Source organism: Actinia tenebrosa, unplaced genomic scaffold (genome assembly GCF_029948245.1).
Source record: "Actinia tenebrosa isolate PJP-AT-01 unplaced genomic scaffold, QUT_ActTen_1.0 PGA_scaffold8__29_contigs__length_14323225, whole genome shotgun sequence".
Classification (NCBI taxonomy): domain Eukaryota; kingdom Metazoa; phylum Cnidaria; class Anthozoa; order Actiniaria; family Actiniidae; genus Actinia; species Actinia tenebrosa.
The window spans coordinates 11,025,154-11,046,650 of record NW_028292585.1 but is presented as its reverse complement, the minus strand read 5'-3'; the positions used below and the strand labels follow the sequence as shown (position 1 = coordinate 11,046,650).

General features: G+C 34.7%; 2 protein-coding genes across 6 annotated transcripts in view; both read right to left on the bottom strand.

Annotated features, from left to right (window-relative positions):
* Positions 1-21,497, bottom strand: part of LOC116305596 (polycystin-1-like protein 2) — a 106,925-nt gene that overhangs the window by 11,190 nt on the left and 74,238 nt on the right. For 3 of the 5 annotated variants that reach the window (XM_089024410.1, XM_089024409.1, XM_031715534.2), the window contains 8 exons: positions 20,339-20,670; positions 15,085-15,226; positions 14,842-14,951; positions 14,237-14,295; positions 12,034-12,191; positions 8,172-8,910; positions 7,619-7,885; positions 6,808-6,996 (listed from right to left, as the gene is read on the bottom strand). In XM_089024410.1, coding sequence (XP_088880536.1) covers positions 6,808-6,996; positions 7,619-7,885; positions 8,172-8,910; positions 12,034-12,191; positions 14,237-14,295; positions 14,842-14,951; positions 15,085-15,226; positions 20,339-20,670 — 1,996 coding nt within the window. Of the gene's footprint in view, positions 1-6,807; positions 6,997-7,618; positions 7,886-8,171; positions 8,911-12,033; positions 12,192-14,236; positions 14,296-14,841; positions 14,952-15,084; positions 15,227-20,338; positions 20,671-20,782; positions 21,029-21,497 lie in introns of those variants that run through there. The other 2 variants (XM_031715535.2, XM_089024411.1) reach the window with 1 other exon arrangement.
* Positions 17,714-19,047, bottom strand: LOC148905159 (uncharacterized). Its single transcript, XM_089024412.1, has 3 exons — positions 18,664-19,047; positions 18,340-18,437; positions 17,714-18,198 (listed from the first exon to the last, which is right to left on the bottom strand). The coding sequence occupies exons 1-3, from the start codon at positions 18,826-18,828 to the stop codon at positions 17,805-17,807; spliced, it is 657 nt and encodes a 218-aa protein (XP_088880538.1). The 5' UTR covers positions 18,829-19,047; the 3' UTR covers positions 17,714-17,804.

Sequence of the window (21,497 nt, the reverse complement as noted above, 5' to 3'; positions counted from 1 at the left end):
TTATATAACATATGCAGTATAATGTATTCAATTACATTTTAGTATGAAAATATGATATAATAAATTGAAATAAACTAATAAAAGTAGTCGAAGTTAATTGACAATTGATATTGTCCCAATGATAACTTTCTCTTTTGATCTTGACGACTTTAAATTCGCATCTCTCTATATGGAAATCACTCCTTATAGAACTCGGTCTTTGGGACCCGAGCCAAATTCTTGCATTATTTTGATCTTTAAGTCGAGATTTATAAGGGTTACTTTCAGAACATTTTGGGAAAATTAGATCACTAATGTACTTAGGTACAGCAAGATTAACGGAATCGTACATTAGTAAACCCAGGTGTTTATCTCATCTAGATGACAAATTGTCCCAATGTAGATAGCGTAATATGTCATTGGATCTGATATCATAACCTTGAAAAGTTATTATTTGACCAGCACGGTTTTGTAACTGTTGTAGTTTGTTGGCGAGACCTTTATTTAAATTGCCCCAAACAACATCACAATAGTCGAAAGCAGGCTGTATAAGAGCGTTGTGTATCATTTTAAAAACATCTAAGGGCAAAAAATCACGAGCCTGTTTTAAACCATTTATGGAGCGGCTTACTTTGGAACACAGATTTTCGATATGCTCATCCCATTTGATCGTGAGAACTCCAAGATATTTAGTGGATGCAATCCTTTATATTTGTTTATCACCATTGTGAATTGGGATAATCTTGCAATAAACATATACTCAGTTTTGGTAGCATTTAGACTAAGTCTGTTCGCCAACAACCACTGATTTATAGTGATTAAATCCTCATTCAATTTCGCCTGCATGTCAATAATTCTTGACATTGAGGAAGTGCTCAGGAGAGTGTCGTCCGCGTACATATCCTCGTCAATGGGGGTCGTCAATGTATAAAAGAAACAATAAAGAACCTAAAATGTTGCCTTGGTGCGCCGCAACTAACTGTCGAAGGTTGCAATAGGCAAACTTCAACACTACCTTGCTGCTGTCTGTTTGTCAAGTAAGAACTAAACCAATCAAGAGATGTCTCCTTCATACCATAAAGTTCTAATTTCTTTTGCAAGATTGAATATGAAACGGAATCAAATGCTTTCGTTAGATCAATAAATACAAATGAATTTGTCTTATCCTTGTCGATATTTATTGATTAGTGGTATTAAGAAGAGCCATAACAGTGGAGTGAAGAACACGAAATCCTGATTGGTATTTTGTAAGCAAGTCATGTCTATTTAGATAAACATAAAATTGATCATACACAACTCTATCACAAATTTCAGATATTGCAGGCAAACGGAGATTGGCCTATAATTCTGTGGATCCGATCTCTCGTAGGATTTAAATAATAGTATAACTTTTGCTACCTTCCACTCGGATGGAAGGAAGCCAGTATCAATAGACTTATTTGTCATTATTACTCGGGCTTTTTCCGAAGGAAGGCCCGAGTTATAAAATGCCTGTTCTTTTTTTTCATCGTCTACAAAATGCAGTCATGCGCAGTTAACGCCAGTTAGGAACGCCTGGGAAACCAAATTCGCATGCGTACTTCGATTATATAAACTGGGCATGCGCTTAGGGTCTCTGACGTGCACGTGCGTTTGGAAAGCCAGTCTTCTTCATCAGTGTTAAATAGAGTTTAATAATTCCCGATTATGGCTCAAATTTTCCTGTCTAATACGCTCAAACCACTAACAAATGCACACATCGTTCGCAGTAGACCCGCACTAAAAGATGTTGAGCGTTTTCGGAACGGGTTGGTCCGCGAACATGATGATTTTATCGAGAACAATTTATCGAGAACCATTTTCGTGAACCATTTATCTTGAACTATCTAAAATTATCTATCTATGCAAAAAGCGAAACAACTTATCAATTTTATCCAAACTTTGACCGTACAAAGGACTCAACTCCTGGGTTTTCGCACAGTTTCGCTGATAAACAAAGAAAACGAACTGCTGTAAGCGAAGGCGTAAACACGCCGGTATGTGACTCTCAATGTGCTGTATGGATTTTCTTATTGGTTCTTTTTGCAATGTTTTTTACACTGAAAATTTTTGATATCGTTATTCCCAGTATGTTTATTACAATTATAAACAAGTTAAGCCAAGTTCTAGTCGTAGAGTGTTTACACGTGATCGTTAACCTAGCAGAATACCGAGTGTACCTGAATACCATGTCAGGATCTGAGTTAGGACTCGAGTTGGGACTCGAGCTGGGACTCGATTTTCGACATATTTTTAAAGAATAACTCAAAACAAATAAAATGCTAAATGTAGTCACGACGCTTTCTTAGCAAAGTATTTGTTAAAGTGCAATCATGACAAATTCCAGTCAATAACCTTTGGGCTCAGAAACAACATAATGATAAAGTACTTAACATCAACATTAAGAATAACACTGTCAAGAGTGCATGCAAAATGAATCTATTGGAGACATATCAGTTTTGGTAAAATAAATCGTCGTGTTAAACCTAAACTTAAAAATGTTGTACATCATATTTTGTTGTATTTTTTTAAATGTCCAAATGTTCCCATTTTATAATTTGCGTTGACTTGATATATATTTTATTTCGGAGTGCTTCCGCTCATAAACCCGTGAAACACAATTAAGGTACTAGTTCTGGCTAAAGTGGGTCTTATTTTAACAGAATATATTCGAATTGTACTCAGTTCATACACCAAAAAGCATTTGATAACTAATACCTTTATAAAATTTTGTTTCGAAAATGCAAGTCAAAGGTGTCAATATTCACACCTAAGGTGTTATTGTTATCCCAAAGGCTTTTTTTAGTAAACCTGTAATATTTCTCTAAATTCGTTTGCAAACATGTCTAAAATAAGCAATAATAAACCCCCATATAATAATAAAACAGAATTAAAGAAGCCAAATTACGAAAAAAAATTCCGAGCTCTAACTGAAGTGATCCGATTTTTCCGCGACAAAATTTTACCAAAACAATGTTCTGCTTTGGGCTCTTTACTTCCTGATCTTTGATACCTATTTTGAATCTCTACCAAAAATCATGCTGAAATGATAAATATAAACAAACTTATTCAAGAACGCGTGAGGTACAGTGGTCATTTCGCACATTAATCTAGCGAAAACATACTAACTTCTTCACTCAAACGAAGAAGTCCAGCGCCATATTGATTTTTACATCGAGATACGTCATAGTAGAAGAAAATATTTCGACTGAATCACGAAAACTATCGGAAAACCTCGGAAAACTGTCGCCCACGTGTTGCTTCTACGAAGGCAATCTCGCGTCCCAAATAAATGATGTCATCCATAGCAACGGCTGGACGCATGCGCTGTACTAAGAGGTAAACATGAGGCCATTTGAATGTTGATTTGTCACGGCGACTGTATCAGACTAAACGGGGCCTAAACTACTATTTCGAGTCTTATATATTTGTTATTTTGTATATATTACTATTGACATATTATTTATTGAGCTTAATAGAAGAAATTTCACAAAAAGCACAGGTAATTCGTGTCGCGTGATCTCCGAAACGCTAGTTGTGTTTGTCAACACTCATACCCATAAAGGTCAAGTCGTATTAATTTCTCTCAAACTTCGATCAAAATGGCTTCCATAGATACGAAGTTTTTGGCTTTTTTATTTCGCATTGCGCTGAAGTATGGACATAAATCCATGAAAAACATATTCAACTATTCCAGTAGCAGTTAGGGATTGACAAAAATTTGAAGATCTTTTTTCACCCTGAGCCAGTTCAAGTACCTTAAACTTATTACTCTTTATTAGTAAGCCTTTTTATCTGTTTTGTCTTCTTCCTAATACGCTGTTATTCCCACGGGTTTTTGTAAATCACTTAATTTCAAAGACCATCTAATAATAATGATAATGAAAACATATCCTCATGGACCGTAGACTCACGTACCCATAGGGTACCTATTCCTTGCTATGTTATTGACTTGATCAGACCACGACAGAGCTTGTCAGTATATATATATATATATATATATATATATAGAGAGAGAGAGAGAGAGAGAGAGAGAGAGAGAATGAATGCACCTTTATTTGAGGACGATAGTTTCATAAGTGTCATACACTTCTTTACATGAAAGTCGTACTTCATAAGAAAGAGATTTACATATAATGTGTGATATATTTAAAAATAAATTAAATAATATGAACTATATATATAGCTATTAAAATGCGTATAAATGATAAATATAAAGTGACTAGGTACTATCCGACTGCCAATTAGACAAATTCTTATTAAAAACTAACCTAGAGGATGAAGTTCGGATATGTGAAGGAATAGAATTCCATAATTTAGCTCCTCTGTAAGAGAAACTTTTTTTAAGGAATTCAGTCCTTGGAATGGTTTGAATTTCTAATTTATCTTCGATATTTCTCAATTTAGATTTATAAGCATTTGAATCCTTACTTTTTGAGAAAAGATCCTGTAAATAAGATGGAGTATTTTCATGCAAAATATCATACATCATGAGAGAAAGGCGCTTTTCGCGTCTTATAGCCAAGCGGTCCCAATTCAATTGTTGCAAGATGTCTGCTGACCTTATGTCATAGCCCTGAAAGGTTATGATTCGGGCAGCTCTGTTCTGCAACTTTTGAAGTCGGTCTGCTTGGCCTTTGTTCAAATTACTCCAAACAAGATCACAGTAATCAAATAACGGTTGAATGAGAGCCTTATACATAAGTATTAAGGTATCAAGAGGGACAAAATCTCTGGCTTGTTTTAAACCATTAATGGAAGAGCCAGTTTTCTTACATAAGTTTTCAATATGAACATCCCAAGTTAGGTTTTGATCTAAATACACACCAAGGTGTTTTGAAGAGGTTACCCTCTTTACCTCTTGATCCTTAATCATGATATGGGAAGAAATTCCCAAATTTGAAAGCTGAAAATTTGATCCAATTAACATATATTCAGATTTTACTACATTCAAACTCAGCTTATTAGCCAATAGCCAGTCACTGACACACAGTAAATCTAAATTCACTTTGTCATAGAGTTCAGTAGTTGACTTTGATGCGTAACTAATTAGGGTGTCATCAGCATAAAGACGAGGCTGACTAATTTCGAGACAATGAGGCAAGTCATTAATATAAATTATAAACAGTAACGGACCTAAAATCGAGCCCTGTGGAACACCGCTCGTTACAGTTACTGGATTTGAGGTATAGGTTTCAATGGTACAGCATTGACTTCTATCAGTTAAGTAAGAACGAAAGAAATCTAATGCTACTCCACCAACCCCATAGTGCTTAAGTTTAGAAATTAGGATGTCATGTGAAACAGTATCAAAGGCTTTCGCTAAATCTAAGGAAACTACAAGGTTAGTTAAGCCACTATCCATGTTAGTATACCAATCATTTGTAGCCTCTAATAAAGCAGTAACAGTAGAATGTAAGGGTCGAAAGCCAGATTGATACTTAGTTAAGAGATTGAATTTATTAAAATAGGCATATAATTGGTCATAAGCTGCCCTCTCACAAATTTTAGATAAAATAGGGAGAATAGATATTGGCCTATAATTATTTGGATCATTACGATCCTTGGCCTTATGTAGAGGGATCACTTTAGCTCTTTTCCAAAGTGAAGGGAAAATTCCCTTAGCAAATGACGTATTTATGATATTAGCTATGATAGGAGCAATTATGGGAGCAGCTTCTTTTAAAAGCCGACAAGATATGTTGTCCAGTCCTGTGGCTTTATCTGTTGGCATATTGCTTAAAAACTTCAGAACTAAGTCACTAGAGATCTCCACAAAATTGAAATTAAATTCAACTGGTCTGAGGAAATCCTGGAAATCAATGATACCTCTCTCCACCTACTGCGACCAGTGTATTGCCAATTCTGGAAAAATGATTATTCATTAAGTCGGCAATTTCTGCTGGGTCATTAAAAGTGCAATTGTTAATTTTTAATTCAGTGATGGAATTACTTGTAGAATTGCTTCTACCAGTAAGGTTATTTATTGTTTTCCACAGTGCTTTAGGATTTCCATAATTGCCTTTAATTCTAGAGTGATAGTAAGAAACTTTAGATTTCTTAATTTCGTTAGTAACCATGTTTCTAAAGCTCTTATACTCACTCCAGGATTGTTGATCACCAGATCTAATTGCTTGTCTCTTTAAATAATTTCTATGAATAATTAGCTGTCTGATATCTCCAGTGAGCCAAGGAGAGTGGTTATTTCTAACCCTACGTGTTCTCAAGGGAGCATGAGCATTAGCAACTCGAAGAAAAACCTCTTCCCATTGCTCTACCATTTCACTAGGATCAGACAAATTGTCAATAAGAGACCAATCTATGGAACTCAGCTGAGTCCTAAACTTATTCGAATCAAAATTCTTAAAGCATCTATATGTAATATACTTATGACACTTAATATTTGAGGGAACCGCAAATTTCCTTAAAGCATATATCAGGCTATGATCGCCCATGCCTAAGTGGCAAACACCAGATGCTACCATGCGGTCAGGCATATTTGTAAATATTACGTCAATTAAAGTACTGGAAGTTCGCGTTACCCTGGTGGGCTCTTTTATAATTTGAAAAAAGTGATAAACATCACAGATAAATTTGACGATTGATAAATTAGGATCAGATTTACACAAATAATTGCTATTTAAGTCACCAATCAGCATTAATTCCTTAGTTTCCTGGTCATAAGTTTGGAGAAAAAAGAGAGAGAGAGAGAGAGAGAGAGAAGGAGAACCTGCTAATAAATTATATTGACAAATACGGCAAAACTTCTAAGAAGATTTGTGTTAGCAAGGCAGAAAAAATATTGATTACCTGAATTCAAACTGCAGTGGTAGATCGTCGTCCTTAAATTCATCACATTGAACATAAAATTCAGTTGTAACAGCGGTTCCTATCTCAGGATCTGCCATGCAGTATCCTCCTTGCGGAGGGGAGTTTGTGATGAAAGTCATTTGATCTCTTTCGACAGAACCATCTTTCAAATGAACTTCGCCAACTAATCTGATGATAAAAAACTAAAACAATTAATCTGTAAACCAAATATTTAATAACATGAAATTAAGAAACCATTTTATTTTAAATTTTAAGAGAGAATTCTTTTCGTATTCAAGCAGTGAGCGCCAAAAACTATTTTCTTGAAGAAAGACTGTTGTACAAGGCTAAAATCTTGTTATTCAGAAAGTTTAACTTGTTTGGAAGTGGAGATGACCGATGAAAGTAGAATCAAAGTGTTAACCCGTAGCAAACATTTTATTCAAAAATGAGGTTTAGACCTTCATTAATTGCTTATTTCAAACAGGCATTTTATCATAGTACCTCAGTTTCTAACTGTTTATAAAAGGTTTTGAGTGTTTTTGGCGCTTTTTCCATTATAACTCATTATTGAAAAGAATTCTCTCTTAAATTAAAAAATACAAACGGCAGGCGATTAGCATAATACGGTGTATTTTTGCAAAACACTAAATTCTTTTGTTGATCAACTAATGCTTTCATATACGGAAGTAACACACACCAGACATTTTTTGTCAGTATTTTCTATATCTATTCTCTTTTAATTTTCTTTTTGCTTGGAGCTGTATTCCACTGAGTAGTACTGTTTTCAAGATTATTAAAAATATCTTACTTGTATTCAGCATCGTTTTCCAGCGCGTTAAAATTCTCATTGAGTCTCCCTTTGATAACAATGGAATGGCTGTCCAAATCTGTTAGAGATTTTTCTTCTAGGTCATCCACTTTCTGCCATTTCGGAACAGTCACATTATGTGATGCAATGTTTGTATAAAGGACCCAGTTGTGACTTTGTATTGCTTTGCAAGTCAAACCTTTACATACTGCCTCGACTGTCATTCGTAAGTTGGTGCTAACTTTATGACCGCAATTTATCAGGCATCTAAGGAAAAACATATTACTAATTCAATTTTATTCAAGTAGATGAATTTAAATTAAATATGGCTTATTATATCTAAATTCCTTTCGAAGTTGATCAGACGCATTCAGGAGAACTCCAATAGCTGTGAAAAGGTCTTCTTTTTTCTAGAACGCTTTGACAGACGGTATTGAGGCTTTTGGTAAAACATATGTCTAATATTGAGCATTCTAGCATTTTTCTCTTATAATCGCTTTTTATGCTTGTTTTTATTTTTCACGACACATAATTTATAAATTACCAGAATTACCTTAAAGAAAGAGATAAAGAAGAGTTTACTCTCATTTGATGCTCGAGTTTAGTTTGTCTGTTGTCCTTCGTTATGATTACTTGAAATACATAAACGTTCTTAGAAGCCATAAATGCAGGCTCCACATGTAGCAAAGGCCCAGTTTCATTCATTTTTCCGGGACCATACCCAAAACAGCCACCTTTATTTCTCTTCCTCGTCACAGATATAACGTCAAATGGATGGCTCATGTTTACTCCGGTAAAACTTTCGCCGCTTCTCCGGCATAACCAAATGAAGGTGATTCCCTTATATTTAGTAAACGGATCGCTTGGATCCAAAGAATCTCTTGCATCAAGTACAAATGGACCAGTGCCCTTAACAACTTCTTTTGGCCCCTTAATATTTGCTACCAAAGGTGGTAATGTGACATTGATAAAACCATAGTCATATGAGGTCGTTCCTTCTTGTCCTATCATTGAGGCACTAAACCTGACGTATTTTAATCCAACGCCCCATTTTCGGGCTTTCTCTGTAACCTGGATCAATCCCATACCAAACGTTACGGGTGATATAAGTTGCTTGTTCTCCATCCTAACGTGAGCTAGCTCCCATGCGTATAACGTCTCTGACGTTGCATTACATCGTAGCTCAACTTCACCTTTCAATGTGATAGAATCTGTTAAATGAACGATACTAGCCTCTGCTTCAGTTTTACTCAAGTTGACTTTAACTGATGGTGGTCGACAGGAGAAGTCCACTAAAAGAAAAAGAATATTTTTAAGATAAGTCTAAAAATACACGTTAGTAAGGGCTTGCTCTCATAAGTGACCCTTAATTGATTGTTTTGTTCAAGGGCACTAGGACACCGAATGTGTTTGGATTTCTATAGGTTTTTTTCCCCTTTCGATTATTTGAATTAAATTAACGTTATACTTGTTTACTTATCTTGTGTCCGTGTTCTTAATTATTCATGCTTTAGTATTCAGTAAATAATTTAATTCAGTTCGGTATGATCTAATACATCGAAAAAGAATCAAAACAAATTAAAGTCTCTTCAGAATTTTGCCGCTCGTATTGTTTCCAATAAACGGAAGCATGATCATATTACACCTGTCCTTAAGACGTTAAGTTGGCTACCAGTTGTTGACCAATTATATTATAGAGATGCAATTTTAGTTTTTAAATGTATGTCTGTATCGGCCCCTAAATTTCTCAGCAAAGTTTTTAACACGCAATGACGTAAGTAATCGAAATACTAGAAATTGCCAGCTGTTAACTGGCATTCCTCTATTTAAATCAAGCACTGGACAGAGAACATTTTATTATAGAGCAGTTACGCTATGCAATAAGCTAGACCAATCAATTAAATTAAGTAAGGATGTTAAAAGTTTTAAGAGTAAGTTAAGAGCGAGTCTTCTTCGTTAGGAATTCATGATTAAATTTTTTCAATTTAAATTTTTAACTAGGTTAATATTTTATTTTACTAAACATTTGATCATTTTATATTGCTTTACTTTTACTTTTAGTTTTATTTAATATTATATATATATATATATATATATATATATATAACTTAGATTTTATATTGCTAATTAATTCTATATTGTAATTGACGCTGAAAAGCACCCTTGGGGATGTGCTCAATAATGTATGTATTGTATTGTATTGTATGACACATTGTCTAAAACGGGAAAAAAGTGTATTGGGTTTATATATACTACATGCTGGACACTAACTAATCGTAATATCAAGTGATAACCAAGTTCAATGATTGTTTTATAATTATAAGTAATACCATGGCACGAGGAAATTAGTGATTAAATTTTCCCGAAGTATTTGGGGGAATTTAATCACTAATTTCCCGAGTTTCACCGAGAAAAGGAAAAAAGGAAAAAAACTGTGGTTTAGATGTTGGGGTTTCTAGGTCATGGAAGCGTAAACAACGAAAGAATTCACAAACTTCATTAGCATGCATGAAATGAAAATATGGTTTTCAAATAAAAAAAACTTTGTTTGTGATGCGCTAGAATGATTCTTATAAATTTGCAAAAAAAATGTGCGTATTATACTTTGATAATTAGACTAAAACAACAACAAAAAAAGAATTATGTGATAGTACAAAATACCCTGACATGCATTCACTGGTTTATTAAAACCTACTTTCGTATAGACCAAATTCAAAACTCGCAACGATGTGAGGCTTAAGTTGTGAACAAAGGGATCTGGCGTGACTCAAAGTAATCTGGCGTGATTCAAAAGTCATCGGTGAATCATCGGTGCGAGTTTTGAATTTGGTCTACAGCTCTGAATTGGTGCCTGTTATGTTAATTTTGAAATCTCTGTGTACACAGAAAAAAGCATTATATAAAGCAAAACACTCTATGCTGTAGATAAACTGCATGGCACAACGTTTTTCCTTTGCTACGGACAGAGATTTACAGAAAGTTCGAGAAGATAGAGTAACGACAAACACCAAAAAACGCACAAAATGGTCATAACGTGTTTAAAATTAACAAAGATTTTGTTTCGTTTCATTTTTTTTTTTTTACAATTATTTTCTGTATTAATTAAGCTATGTTAATTTTGTCTTTCTCAAATTGCTTCCGCCTCGAATAGTTTTTTATGCTAACTGCGGTTAAGCAATTATAATTGTAACATTGAAATTGAAAGGAGAATAAAGTTGTTATTGTTGTTGTTGTTGTTGTTGTTGTTAAAGATTAGTAATATATTCAGTTTGATTCAATAAAGTTTAGAAAGTTTAAGTGAAAAAATCATTGATGTACCGCATTAAGCGGAGAGAAGCTTAGATAATGGAATAAAACAAAAATAGAATCTAAAAACAAGATGTCATTTTCTATTTATCTTATGACTGAGTATGTGCAGATTTGAGAACGCGTCCCACATGGAAACCGTGCAGTAATATCATAGGTAGGATACGTTGTAATCGATTCAGTTGGAGTAGCATTGAGTTGTCTCTGAGGGAGAAGAGGCATTGTCTTCTAAATTTCCCTCATGCATAGAACATGAGGGAAATTTAGAAGACAATGAAATCGTTGGTCTTTTACTAAATTTCCCTACATTTAATACACTCAATAGCACGTTTGCATGATGGCGTCATTGACCTCTACTACCAGACTCCCTTGCACGCTTTCTTTTGTTCAGTTAACTAGCACCAATTGTCTTACTATCCTCATAAGGGAATACCAATTTAAATAAGAAAGAAAATTCGCGAAGCATCTTGGTAGTGGGAGTCAAATGACACCATCATGCAAACGTCCTATTGAAGAATCGTTGTCGGGTTCAGAAACATAGAACATAGAAGCTGAGACCGAAATGGCACATGGGAAGTACGTTAATTAGATGCATGCTGTGACCGGCGACCCGTGGCATCATCCACTGTTTTTAATACGCATTTGGCATTCTAAACCGACCGCAAATGAATAAATTATAATATAATTTTATCATTTCCCATGTGCCATTTTGGTCTCAGCTTTTATGTTCTATGTTTCTGAAACCAAAAACGATTCTTCAATTGAGTGTATATGCGACAGGGAAATTTAGTAAAAGACAAAAGTTTCTTTGTCTTCTAAATTTCTCTCATGTTCTATGCATGCGGGAAATTCGGGTTTGTAAAGGCCTTGGAAGACAAAAGAATCCGGGGTGATCATGGTATTATTCTAACTAAAATACCAAAATAGAGGTAAGCTAGCCATGCTGATGACAAATGCAAGGTTAATGCGCATGAGCAGTCTTTCCCCCCCGCAAAAAGGCTTTGCACAGTAATACGCACGAGAATATCATTAAACTTAGGGAGGGAAGTATGTGTAGTTATCCCGGCCAACCAAAAAATAATTTGACTGTGATCATGACAATTACTTACATGGATACTTGACCTTCATAGATGAGGACTGAAAGAGTCCTTCGGTCTGCTGGATTGAACTTTGGAGTTTTGTTGTGAGAAAGTGCACACTAGCCTCAATACAGTTGATCCTCACCTCAGCCATTAGATTTAGCTCAGAATACTGAGACTTTTCAGGACTAGAAAGCACAAAGGGGAAAAGAAGGACAGTTAAAACCAAAATATATTTGAACCTTAGTTACTATAAGCGCTTGCTGCAGTCAATTGCAATATATATATACTCTAGAGAGCTGAAGTACTGAAAATATTTTTCAAGTGCAGATCTCTATTGATCCGGTCAAAAAAGAAATAAAGAGTGCGACTCCAAACGCAGCAAGCCATGTTTTGGTTTTCAAGCATCCAACAAATTTGAAAACTTTATTAGTTAGCATATATTTTTAAGGAAGTGAAAGCCAAGACGTCAGTTATATGCAAGTTATAGCGGAGCTTCCGCGCGAGCGGAGCACCATACTTAAGAAAAAATGGTAAGCCATCGAGTTGATTTTTCATGGCTTGGCAGAGGTCACTTCCGTCCGTCCGTCCGTCTTACACAACACAGGGATCCCACTTGATGTCAAAAATACTCCCAAATGCGGCTCTCAAATGCACAGAAAAATTCGCTTTAGGACTAATTATAGACCAACAACAAATAAAGAAAAAACTTTCATAAAGTCAAAGGTAGATCAATTATTATTGTTTTTCGTTCAAGAAAAATGCAACTTTGTTCGACTCCTATCGCGGGGTCCCACCGGCAAACAAAAGAAGACTTTCATTCAATAATTTTATATATTTATATCGATATATTTATTTAGATATTGAATGAAAGATAAAATTGCACCAATTATTTAACTGTTTATTTCGGGTTAGTATGATTATACAAATGATCTGGACTTTGTGTTGTTGAAAGATGTTATTGTATGATCATGAAGACCTTGTCTTTTACTTTAAAAAGCTACTAAATACGCAAAAACATCTACAAATGCCAATTTACTGACAAGGAATTTCATCATTTCGTATTTTGCAATGCATTTTGCTTTATTTTATATTTTGTCTCAGTTTTTTAACAAGTTTATCTAAATCATGTAAACTTTGTTTTTCGAAAAATGTTAGGTCGTTCGTGATTCAGTTCCCTATCTTCCTCACGCATGAAAACAGATGCCGGAAAAAAAAATCGGATTAAAATCGAATCTCGAATCTCAAAATATAGTATTTACAGCTTACGTTTTCAAGCTTATCAAAAAGTAGTTAAGGCTCATACAAAAGAAAGAAAAAAAATTTTAATGAAGAATTAGGATCAGAAAACTATTTTGAACTGACGACACATTTGTTTTTTTAACGTTCAGGGCCTTTTTTTCACAAGTTTAATTAGTTAATGATCTCCAGCCAATTTTCTCTGGCATTTATCATTTATTTTCTTAATTTCATTGCAGTAAAAATATGGTTCCTACAAAAACCTACACTCTTCATGGATAACCAAACATTGTCATGTAAAATAAGTAAAAGTAAGCTTATGTTTTGCTCACATTTTCTTTTAAAGCAGTTTTCTATTCTGTCTTTATATGCCGTGTTCATTTGTCCATAAAAAGATGAGAAATCTCCGAAATTTGGATTTTAATGAAAGACATCCAAGGTAAATTTCACTAAACTTGACATTTTATTGGATTATCTGTAGTTATCTTTCGTTTTTCAAGTAAAATTAAGCTTAAAAATGTCGGCTATGCAACACTTTGTCGAAGAATTTTGCAAGAGCAAAACTAGCCCCTGGGGTGGGCGGTGGTGGTTTGTGTATATGTGACAAAAGTGGGAGAGTACTAAGGTCGAAAACAAAGACTCGTGGGGAGAAAACAATGTAGTGCATTTACATTTCATTTTTTCACTTCATGGTTTCCCTTATGGCGGACATTGTCTTCATCTCGATGGAGAGAAGAAACTGAAGATTTTTTTTGCCCGATTTTATTTTCATCTTTCAGTTTTATCTAAATTGGGCTCCCTCTGCTATTGGGAGCTCCGCTTTTAGGCAGTGCCTAAATATATATACTATATTATGACAGATAGCTGCAAACACCATTTAGCTTAAAATGTTATTGCCTTATTTCAGGTGATCACGGAAAGGAGTTCGTGAGGCTTCAAGATTAATCTAATTAGATGGAGTTATAATAACCAATCTCGAAGTAATTGTACATACCTAAATCTTTCAAGCTTTGCTCCAAGATAGCCTGCGACACCCTCGAGTGCGTAACCCACCTAATTAAGACCACAGTAAAAAATATTCTGTCGTGTCGTTGATGAAAATTATCACATACAAAAAAAGAAAAGAAAAGAAGAAAAAAAAACCAAAAAAAACACGCACTCATACACACATTGAAAACAACAAACAAAACAAGGAACAAAACACACACACACACACACACACACACACACACACACACACACACACAAAGACGAAGCAAACGAAAACCAACCAAAAGAAAAAAGGAAAAAAACAACAACAACAAATAATCAAAAAACAATAACAATCCTGTACATTTCCATTCAACATTGTAAATGTTTATGTAACTGTTACAAATGAATATCAATAGGTACATTTCAAGAATATCAATCAGTTACATTTCAAGAAATATAATCCAGTGTAGTTTTACGTTATATATAACTAATATAATGATGTAAATTACTGATCTTCCGTATTATTCCGTACCATTAATTGTGTGGATTTAAAAGTGACTAAGCCTTACGTTTCGGCAGAGCTAGCGCTAAAGTAAAGTCATGTTGTTTTATAAATTCAAGCTTTACCTCCATTTCTGTGTCCTCTTTCATGGTTTTATACATAGTTTCATTTGAATTCAAAAAAATAGTGGTAAAATAAGTGTCCAATATCATAAGCGACACAATGAAGTAATAGCCTGTTGAAAAGAGAAAGAAAAAGTTCAACAAAATGTTTAATATTATTCTAGTAACTAGTGTTTAATAGCAGAATGTTATTATTAATATATTATATTATATTAATTACTATATTATATAGAAAAAGTGTATCACCTGGTTTACATCCATACAACTCCATTCTTAATGCAAAATTAGTGTGATAATCCGTGGGCATTAGCATAATACTTTTTACGACCGTTGGGATCGGCACCTCGTTACGTTTAATGGAATGCCAGTCTGTATTTCCTGCAAACATCTAAAAATAAAATAAAATTTAAAAAAAAGCATTAAAATAAACATGAATCCTTTCAATGTAAATATAATCAAGACAGCAAGGCAAAAAGACAATTAGAGAGAAGGGGAGGTGGGGAGATCGGTATGATCTCTAAAGCATATTTCCAATTTCGTTCTCGATATAGAAGTTCTTGAAAACCGCAGTGACAGCAAACATGCTGTTAAACTAATACAGATAACTTAAGTCCCTCAAATGAAACACTCAGTTATAACTTTAGCGATATATCATTATAATTTTGCCGATTACTTTAACATGTTTATCAGATACGCCAGTAATGATCAAGTTAATTTTATGTTTTTTCTTTTGGAAGGAACGGTATTTTGTTCATGGACGGCATTAAGGCGTATAGCTTTTTGACGATGGTCTATAACAATTGCTTTTCTCTTTTAACGACTTTGATCAAAGAAGGACAATTTTTTTTACAAAGTAAGTTTTGGATAATATGTATATATGTTGAAACAAGATAATTTGAAGTTTTTTCATATATGTGTGTACAGTGAAATATTTGTCTTTTTCCTTACATCATATTCTGCTCTTGAAAACAAGACACAACTATATTAGGGTTTTCCCTGTGGGTATCGATACATATATAATCCTTATATGTATGTTCACATTCATATTCACAAAGGAATATATTTCTTATTATTCACTATGATTGGATCTTATTTCCAAACGTTAGCAATTCACTGGTGGTAATAACCATTGCCATAATCAATAAACCTAGTTTTATTAGTCTCATTTTGTAAACGATATGTTTTCTATTTCATTGAATACAGTGTTTATGTCTTTCAAAATAAACAGCAGAAGTGAAAATGTGAAAAAGGCAGCAATGTTAAGCGGTCATTTTTTCAAGAATTACAGTCTTTGACTATAGCTATGTATCATAGCCTCCCGATATTTACATTGCGGTGTAGAGAAGAGCCTATTGTTACTGGCAACATTATATTCAATTTTCGTCATTTTCTCTATCTGATAATGCGGTAACGTATGCAAAGCCTGAATAATTATTATTCCTAATGCCAAGGACATGGTATGACCTCCAACCATCGCGTACAATTCGGGGTCACTTCCGGCGACTTTTACTCATTTGCATATTCTTGTCGGAGCGGCTATCACATTTCATGCGTATTTACATCGAGGGATTACAGAGAACAATGTTAAATTCGTACTTTCAACTCTCGTTGGCAATAAGGAAGAAGCATCAATAAAAAATGTAACATCGAAAAATAAAAGTAATACAACGATAATTTGCTTTGCTTTATTCTTACCTCTTAGCTACTGATCGATCTAACGATTTTCTTTGAGTGAATTCAGTCCCGAAATGGCGTCCTCTTGTATGGAAAGTAGGACATTGAATGAAGAAACGTAATGCTGTGTCTTAGTAGTGCCTTTCATAACAAATGTAACATCGGAAATTTGATGTACATTCACTGCCTTAAATAAATTCTGCATTTGTTCCTTTCTCCTTTTAATGTGATATACGATTTCTTGAAGTATTTGTTTAGTCATCTGGGAGGCTATTTCTACGATGAGAGTCCAGAATCGCTCGAGAATCGCGTTAAATTTACAATCGTTTTTCTCCTTCTTCGTCCGCCATATTGAAAAAATTGACTAGCCAGGTCCCTCGTTGCTTTGGAAACAATGCTCTTAGTCACCAGTTTCTATTCAAGATTCATCTTTTTTTTACCGAGAGAACAGAGATTTCGAGGTTTGGAGTCAAGGAATCAAACCGCGCAAAGCCTAGGTCCGAAATTGTTCGCGGGAAATCTTGAAATTTATTGTCAGCGCGGGTAATCATGGCATATTCAATAAGGGGACAAAGAATGATGAAAACGTTTGTAAAAGCTTACAGAGTAACGATTCCGGACTTGTAAAAAGACGAACAAAAGGTTAACAAGGTATGGCAGAAAAAGCCTGTTTCAATTTGAGTGATGGCGAGGATAGCGTGCCACCGTGGGCAGTCATAGCGCCACAATACATCAATGTAATAAGACCATGTGTTAACACAACAAGCCGTCATTATATTTTGGAGTACAACGGAGAAGCACCTTGGCAATGGAGAAAATTACAGCCGTCTTATCCAGCTATATACCTAAATGCCATAAATGAAAGCCTGAGACCCCTGGGATATACAATTTCTTCCAAGGCACACAGAGTGGGGACGCAATTAAAAACCACAACATATCGATTCAACAAAAGAGTTGGAAAAATGAATTCAAAGTCAAGAAAAATGACAATATCATCATCTTGGTTCCAAATGGTTATTCAAGAGGATGAGATCAAAACTGTACCTGAAAATGTTATCAAAGAAAAAGAGGAGGAAATGAAAAAATTACAAGAGGAGCTAGTGGAGGTGAATAGGCATTTGACACATCAAAGTGCAAAAGTGCTAGAACTGTTGAACAAGCAGAAATATTCTTATTGACACAATTTTAACAAAACAATCCCAACAGTAACTGAACATTTTATAAACAAATTATGTTGAAATTGAGTACAAACACTACATATTTATTACTCTGTCCTGCAGAGTTTATAACATCTACATGTTATGTTTTCTAAAACTTATTGTTAGCTTCTGTATCCATCTTCTTTCTTTTTTTGAACCATCCTTGTTGTACATTTGGCGTGATCGTGAAAGGAAAGGATGAAGTTGAATAGGATAAGTAATTTTTCGAACTGTCCCACGTCTTCTATAAGTCATATCCCATCCTAGGGGAAAGTATCTCCTTGGAAAGTCTTGAGCACTTAGTGCATATGTCTCTTTTGAACAGACTTTCCCCCTTCCACCAAAAATGTGCCTGAAAACAGCATGGTTGAAAATGATGGTGGTATCGGACTGAAGAGAGTCTGTCAAGCCACCATCAATTGCATTTCTTATCAACTCGACATGGGCTAGCACAGTTTTAGGTTCAGGGTTTGGTTTTTCAAATGTTCTGCAATTAAGAAACATTATCTTAGCATATTTATAGGTACTCTTTGTTCATCATGTATACAACCAGTAATTACATGACATTTGTAAAAAATCGTTAGGAATATAAGAATATAAGCCAATGAAGATGTTAGTCAGAACTTACTCAATGACAGACTTGTCTAATATGTGTGATTCTATTTCCCACGAATTGTACTCGGAACCCCACGAGTCCCATTTAATTAGAAATTCTCTCTCGCTATCCTGCATCAAAGAACATACGCGCATTATTAAACGGCTCATAGCTAGGAGGAAACGTGGAAAATCCCGATAGAGGAAACGACTTACAGCTTACTAAATTAGCTCATAAATTATATATATAAGGAAGTAAAAAAATTGTTTATTTTGTTATAGTCTAGAAATGATGGGCCTTCCCTTTGCTGGACAAAATAAATGTAGATGTAGAAAATGTAATCGCTGTAAAACTCACCTTTTTCTGCCTGACGGCCAATATTTCCTCCACCTTGTAAACCCCCTGCGTTTTAAGCTTTTTTCTAGCCTTTAACTGTTTTTCGCTCCATTCGTCCGCCGTTGAAAACGAATGGAGTCGTTTATAAAATCCTTCTTCACGTTTAGCCAACTTAGCCGCCATCATGAATTTTGAGACACGCTAGATATAACCGGAAGTTTTGGGATTTCAACCAATCATGTCGCGATTAAAACAATTACATTGTTTGGAGCTCGTACTCATTCTTCCACACGGTCATGACCTATTTTTGAGGGCAATTGTACGCGATGCAAAATTTGAGTTTTGAGGCATCGAACATTCTGGAGTAGGCTCATGATACCACTTTGTTTGTAATGGTACACGACATGACTATCATAATGAAAAATACAACAATAACAGATAAATTAAAAGATTGTCTGGATATTCATTTACTCCAATGTGGTGAGACAACAAAATATCTAGTGTCTGATAAAAGCTAATAAGTATTGGCAGCATCTCATTCCCTTAAAACCAATTGCATTTCCCCCCAGTCATCAATAATTGAATGCTCAACATAGCGTAGGGAATTGCTGGAAAGCTCTTAGAAAAACAATTATTTGCGAGGTAATATACGAGCAGTTGTACTCAAGTTTAAAAAAATGTCGATTAGAAAATACTAGCATAGACCGTACTTCATATAGGAGAATAATATTCACGTTTTCAAATTCAAATAGTCTAATCTTCGTCACTGATTTCCCATTTTGAAGCCTGCCTGTTTTGGCTAAGGCAAAACCGCAGCTTTCCGCTACACTATTTTATAGAGATAGCTCCAAAGTTAATATATGTCTCATAGGCGCATTCACAGAATTTATTCCAGTTTTCATTGGCTGAAAAGGCCCTCTCTTTTTCATTTTTGACACGCAAAAAGTAAATCTACAATGTCGTTTTTGCTTGAGCTCAATATACGAAAATCAATAAATTAACCAAAATTTATGCAATTAAAAAAAGAGCGAACACATTTTGAAACAATTGATAATATTATTGCGGTGATAAATGTTAAGGTAATGAACGATCTTGAACATTTAGTATTAAAACAATTGTCATCGTTACAATAAAAAGCATGCTTCGTAAATCAAAATTATGAGCTTCGTAGTTGCCTTGTTATTCTGCCAGAATTATAGCAATAAGGTACCTGTACCTCATGTCGCTTTTAGTTGTAAAGAATCGTGTCAGCAATATTATTTTTTGCAATCATTTCTGGCAAATCATTAACACCATAATTTACTTTCTAACTTTAAAGGCTTTCCATCTAACTTTTGTTTTCACTATCTCTTCATAATGCTATTTCACAAGTATCCAGTTCGATTCAGACCATCATTCACTTAATTACAATGCTGGTAAGTATTATTTTCACTGAATTGTGTTCTATTACGGCCAGTCCATCCAGTATCATCGACTTTCCGTGTCATGTATCTCAAGATTGGATGCATAATTGAACTTCAGAAAGTCACTGGACTAGTTCGGTTTTTTGACACCTTTGCTGTATAGTACGTTCTTGAGGTAAATAAAACTATAACTCACATACAATACATAACAAATAGTACCGGGAAACAGGTACATATCAAAGTATTGTCTCAATAAAAAAATGAAAGTAAATTAGTTTGTTAAAGTTGCTTACCTTTAGGCCTCCGCTCTGATCCTTAAAGTACAAATAATCTTTTCCAGTCGAGTATAGTAGCATGTATTGCTTTACCCATTCTCCAACGCTGGGGTCCCCATAACCTTGAGTTGCTATACCAGTTATAATCATATTCTCCTTTAACTCAATCTTCAGCCAAGTACTTGATGCCTTGTCGGGTTTAGCTCTGTGTCCCTGTGGCCAAGTCTTCAAGTTAAGCCTTGCTCTTTGGGCTCCATAGGTATTGAAGTCGTCATTATATGCAGAAAAGACAGTGATCTGGTTGTCCTTTATAATACCATTTTCCATTCCTAAAGGATCCCGGCATGACGCTGAAATCAGAAAGAAAAAGAAATTAAGACTAAACTAAAATGTTTTATATGGATTGACTTTAAAACTTCTGCTTTTCAGGAGTAACTATTTCTGTACTACGATATAAATAACCTGTTATGTTTTCAAGTGGGACTTGGAGTTTAGAACCTGCCAAACGTTGGTTTAGGAGAAGTGTTCCGAAAATAAGAATATATATAAATACGATATGCAGTGCTGTTCTGGATCCTTTCATGTTGCCTTTGGAATTGTCGAAACAGAACCACTGACACTGCTAAATATCAATATTTCTGCGTGGAAGCAGGAAAATTATCAATGGATTCACATTTGATAGCATATTAGCACTGTTGACCGCCAATGGAAGCTTCACTATTAATATGCATGCTAACGAAATATTGAAGGAAAACCGCTGACCAATTATTGTTTTCAATACTTTAAGCCTTACCTTGCTAACTCTCGTGTAAACATTCTTATAGCTATGACAAGTGCACCCAATATCTTCTTTTAATAAATTACATTTAAAAAACTTATAGTGATCATTTTTTATCGGATTAGTATAGAATTTCCCGCTGAGATTTGAATGACGGGAAATAGCTTTAAACTGTACTGGCAATGAAAAGAAGATGAAAAAAGGTCTGGTTGTGGTGGTGGTCAAGCAAATCAAATTCGTTCATAAAAAATAAAAAAACACAATTCTAAGTTAAATTAAATTTTCTCTGTAAGTAATAACCAGGTATCTGGCTTCGTTGTTTTATGAATTTTCGACCGCAGAGTTGTCTGTTTGCCTCAAAGCCAACAGCCAACACAACGGGGATGTGACACAACATGA